This window comes from Physeter macrocephalus, chromosome 9 (genome assembly GCF_002837175.3).
Source record: "Physeter macrocephalus isolate SW-GA chromosome 9, ASM283717v5, whole genome shotgun sequence".
NCBI classification, from domain to species: Eukaryota; Metazoa; Chordata; class Mammalia; order Artiodactyla; family Physeteridae; genus Physeter; species Physeter macrocephalus.
In genome coordinates, this window is record NC_041222.1 from 9,091,059 (window position 1) to 9,096,508 (window position 5,450).

General features: G+C 53.0%; 1 protein-coding gene across 3 annotated transcripts in view; it reads left to right on the forward strand.

Moving 5' to 3' along the window:
* The window catches only part of ASTN2 (astrotactin 2), a 961,664-nt gene that overhangs the window by 691,037 nt on the left and 265,177 nt on the right, over positions 1-5,450 (forward strand). For all 3 annotated transcript variants that reach the window (XM_024126377.1, XM_024126379.2, XM_024126378.1), the window contains one exon: positions 4,724-4,848. In XM_024126377.1, the coding sequence (XP_023982145.1) occupies positions 4,724-4,848 (125 nt within the window). The remainder of the gene's footprint in view (positions 1-4,723; positions 4,849-5,450) is intronic.

A 5,450-nucleotide genomic window follows, 5' to 3' on the forward strand; every position in this document is an offset into this window, starting at 1 on the left:
GCAGTGGTTGAGAGTCCGCCTGCCGATGCAGGGGACGCGGGTTTGTGCCCCCCTCCGGGAGGATCCCACGTGCCGCGGAGCGGCTGGTCCCGTGAGCCATGGCCACTGAGTCTGCGCGTCCGGAGCCTGTGCTCCGCAGCGGGAGGGGCCACAGCAGTGAGAGGCCCGCGTACTGCAAAAAAAAAAAACAGAGAGAGGGCAAATCCTAAGCTGACCCTTTGTAGGAAGTGAGTATGCCCCATAAGAGGAACTTACGGCCAATCGGTGCAGCTGGACAGCAGGCAGGGGCAGTGGTTCATGAAACAAGGCAGGAATAGGCAGGGGCTAGATGGCGGAGGCCTTGAGACCTTCGCGCAGTGCCTGCGTTCTCCACCAGGCACCTCCTCTGAATTCCCACTGCCGTACCCCTAGTGTGCATGGGAGACCCCAAAACACGTTTGTGGAATGAAAGAGATCTCCCACTCCCAGAGTTCTCCTGAGTCCCCGGAACCCAGGATCTGCTATTTTAAAAAATCTTATGAATTGTTTCCATATAATGTCAATTGAGATTGAACTGTTTTCATGGATATTTGGGGGGGAGATGTTTGTCCAAAGAAACAGTAGCCCTGTCGCCGTTGGAGACACAACTTATGCAGACCCCCCCCACACACACAGATATGCACGTAAAGTGATAGCCCTGGGCTCAGAAGCACACGCCTCTCTGGCCTGGTCTCAGGTTACCCGGGTTATCAGGAGCACGGGCTCTGGATTGATCCATTGAATGTGTGCTTACTGAGTACCAGGTTCTCAGCTAGGAGCCCCATTACCACTTCCTAAGTGTGGACCTCAGTTGGACAAGTTCCTTAACCTCTCTGAGGATCCATGTCTTCATCTATAAAATGGGAATAATGAGAGTAGTTACAGAATTCTCACGAGGTGAAAATGACATACGCATTCACATGCATCTTGGCACACTACCTAGAACATAGCTGATGATCAACAGATAGGATCAGTAAACAAATACTACTTACTCTTCTTCCTATCTTCCTCTTATTAGGATTCGTTAGTGGCCTGGTAGTTTTTACTACACGCACACCCACGCACACACGAGCTCTGAGAATCTGGATTTGTTTTCGAGCCAGCTGAGTTTCAGCCAGCACCCTGCCTTCCTCCCCATCACCTTCCCCAGGTGGGTGGATTCTGAAGTTGCCGTCTGGGTTCTGTCTGAGGTTCTCAGCCCAGTGGCACCTTCCCAGCTCTGCTCTTCCCGTCCTGTTTTGCCTCCCGGGAGAGCTGACTAATGCAAAGGCCCTGGGCGCCCTCTGCTGGCAGAGGCCATGCAGAACTTGTGGCCATCGCCCAGGCAGCCGCGAAGGGGCCGTCACTGGTCCTTGGTCTTTGCTGCAGCTGTCTTGTCATTCCCCGCTCCACCCCTGCCTCCCTCCCTCTTCCCTCTCCCCTCTCCGCACTGGCCTGTGAACTCCCACCCTTCCATGGTCTCCCACCTTCTCACGCGCTTCCTCGAGACCCTCCCTGCGTCCTGCGGAAACCTTCCTCCGAGAAGGGGAGTGTGCGCTGGCCCCCTGCCCTCCTGAGGTCAGATTGAGGTCAAATTTGCCCAGAGTCAAGCCCAGCTTAAATAGAAGACAAAAGGATTAGAGGAGAGGAACGTGGGGCTGGCGAGGGTGTCATTTGTCCCCCTCCTCTGCGATTATAAACGCGTAGCCAGAGCTGTGAAGTCGCGACCCTGGGTGGTAAAGTGAAAAATGATAAGCTTGCCTTCAGAACCCTCTTCCCAAATGCACTTGGTGTGTAAGTCCAGGGAAGTCACTTCACGTCTCAGAGCCTCCATTTCCCCATCAGTCAAGAGGGGGTGTCATCACGCCCATCTCACAACTTTGGAGTGAGGGTCGTGAAGTCACCTGGAGAGCAGAGCCCCTCGTATGTGGTCAAATTACAATGAGTAACAGACCCCGTCATTCGGCCGCAGCCTGTCTGGGCTCAGTGCACCCAGGGGTGCTCGGGCTCTTCCAGCTTTGACAGCCTGTGACTGTCACAGGCAGCGTCTTCAGTGCCCCGCACCTGTGCAGTGATGCGGAGTGTGGGCTTTGGGGCCAGACTACCTGAGATCTCCCGCTGCCCAGCTGTGTGGTTTTAAGTAGTTACATAACTGCTTTGTGCTTCTGCTTTTCCACCTCCCAACTAGGGCTCTTAAGGGCACCTAATTCATATGGTTGGGTGAGAACTAATGTAAAGTACTTGGAACATCGCCTGGTGCACGGGAGGTACTCAACAAACAGTTATTGCCATCATCGTTATTATTATGATTTCACTAAGGCAGGCTGAAGAGCGCCTAGGATCCCCATTTTACAGATGAGAAAACTGAGGTTTGAGTGGTTTGCTCCAGGTTTCACAGCTAGGATGCAGTGTGGGCAGATCAGGAACTCAATCTTCAGAGCCATCTCAGTCTTGCCCTCTCCTATTCATAAAACAAGTGCTTGGGTCTCATGGGGAAGGGACCCTTGGCCAGAAGCCTCCAGCCCATCCAAATCCCTGATAGCTGGCCCTACTGACTGTTCCACATGGCTGATCCATTGTCTCCCCCACACAGCTGGGAAGATCTAAAGGACAAGGGGAGAAACCAGTCTACCTCTGGATCCTGAGTACCTAGCTCAGGGCTCCACCCCGAGTGTGTGCTCAGCGCATGCTAGTTGAATGACTAGGGCAGGGGGACAGTCTCCACCTCATTGTATGTCTAAGGGAAGGTCTGTATCACAAGAGGCCACCGCATGAGGGGCACAGGAAGAAACTTAGTTCCTTAGGCCCTGGTGGGTGTTACATGCTACTTGGGGGCACTTCCATGACCCCTGGCAGGTTTTCTTTTTCTATTCACATGGCTGATCCACATGTCCAAGTTTGCAGACAAATCAAAGGCCAGCCACAAACACCTAGGTGGAACCCATGAAAACAGGCACACGTGTAGACATAAGCAAGTACGGCTCTGCAGACAAACGTGGGCACACCCATGATGCACACGATAGCATGCTTAACTGTACAAGCGTGGGCCTAGAAACAACATCGTGCACATGCATGCCCAGCAGACAGTCCAAGGCCCAGCCGCTTACCTCACCAGATGTGCAGTCAGAGAGACCAGGTTCCAATCCCAAATTTACCACCTCTTAACTCTGAACCTCATTCTTCCTCTCGTGTAAAATGAAGATAATGATAACTATCTTGTGGGTCACTGTGAAGCTTAAATGATTAAATGGATGCGAAGTGCTTAGCGAGATCCTAGCAAATTAAGGATTCAGTCAGTAACTGTCAAAGATGACAATGATGGTGATGACGAAGATGCTGGTGATGTTGAAGATGGAGACAATGGGTCCTCCCCTGGAGTCTGACCTGCTCAGGGGTCGGACACCGAGAAGGTGTTCACTAAATGAATGACTAGATGGTGAGCTTTGAAGGTGCCTGGGGTGGAGTACAGAAAGGAAGGTGACCCAGGCCACACAATGCTTGCTTGGCTGCTTTTGAACTGCCCGAGATCCAGGCTTCAAAGGCATTGCTTTGGCATCACAGATTTTTGTTTGCCTCTTCCTGATTTTCATTTCAAGGTTGCCCGTTCCAGGTGGCAAAATGAAGCGATAAACACCCCCTTCCCTATGTTCTTCAATTCCCCTTCCTCCTCCCGTTCCTCCTCCTCTCCAGATTGTAGTTAGTGTCTCTAACTCTGAGGATTTCTGAATAAGAAGGGACCTCAAAAGTCAGATCTGAATACGGAAATGCCCTGGATACCGTCCATGCCAAGTGGCTCTCAAGTTTCCTACTTGCATACTCCCAGCTACAGCAAGCTCACCACCTCGCAGTGGCAGGCTGTTCCATTTTTAGGCAGGTCTATTGTCTGGAAGATTGAAGCCTGCCTCCCTGCAATGCACTACCACCTCATCCCCCACACCTTAAGACTACCTTTGTTCAGGGTTCAGTGCCCCGAGGGCACCCCGAGGCTTGTCTTCTGTTTCCTGGAGTGGCCCTGCAGAGAAGCGACAGAGGTACCTGAAGAATTTTGGGCAAGAAAGAGCACTAGCCTAGGAGTGGGGAGATCTGGTTTTGAGTCTAACCCGTTGGTTGTGAGAAATTTGCTGCCCTTCTCCCGGCCTCAGTTTCCCCATCTCTAAAAGGAGGAGTTTAATCCAAAAGATCTCTTAGGATCCTTCCACTTTAGCACTCAAACACCCATTCTTTCAAACCTTCCTTTCTCCAGCTCAGTCTCACCCGCTCTTTCTTCAAGCACTCCACGCTCTCCTCAGTTCCTTCGCATCCTGGCTCACCGTTGTCACCGCTTCTGTAAAGGGATATGTAGCAGCCAAATAGACAGTTTATAGAATATCAGACTGTGTCTTAGGCAGTTGGCAGCTTTCTCCCATTAAGTGTTTAAAACTACCCTGAGATCTGACTTTCAGAGAAAAGGAAACTGAGGTTCTGAGCGGACCAGGAACTTGCTCAAGATCATGCAGCTAGTAAGTGGTGGGCCAGGATTGAAGGCCCAGCCTGCCGGATTCTGGAACCCGTCCTTAGCACCATGGCCTCAGGGCTGGGATTCAGGGAGCCAGAGGCATGCCAGCAAGGCCGTCCACCGGCTCACGAGTCAGTCTCTCCTGTGACTACAAGCTCCCTGCCCTCCTTCCCAGCAGCACCTGCAGCCTCCGCTTCCTCCATCTGGCAGCCTCTCTGCTCCTCTCCACAGGGAGAACAACTTCATCAAGGACTTTCCTCAGCTGGCCGACGGGCTGTCGGTGATCCCGCTGCGGGTGGAGGAGCAGTGCCGGGGGGTCCTCTCCGAGCCCCTCCCAGACCTCCAGCTGCTCACTGGTAAGACGCACATGCTGGACCCCTCCCCAGCCTCCCTGACCACACACACCCGCTCTCCAGTCCCTCTCAACTCTCAGCGCGTCCAAGATGGGCCCTGCCAAGCCTCTGTGTTCGCGAGGGACGGGATGTGAAAGGGACCTACCTACCATTTCTTGGACTCCTATGGACTGTGCAGAGCTAGGGGCTTCCCTGAGACTCCAGGCTCTGAGCCGAGGCCGGATTTACTCTCTTAGCAAACTTCAAGTACACAGTGCAGTATTATTAACTATAGTCACCGGGCTGCACGCTAGACCCCAAAACCGCATTCATCTGGCATAACTGAACCTCTGTACCCTTTACCCAACATCTCCTCATTTTCGCTGCCTCCAGCCATCCTACTCTCTGCTTTTATGAGTCCAACGTTTTTCGATTCCACATAGACGTGAGATCATGCAGTTCATTTTTAAGTCGTTTTAAAATAAAATAAGTGGGGCTTCCCTGGTGGCGCAGTGGTTGAGAGTCCGCCTGCCGATGCAGGGGACGCGGGTTCGTGCCCCGGTCCGGGAGGATCCCACATGCCGCGGAGCGGCTGGGCCCGTGAGCCACGGCCGCTGAGCCTGCGC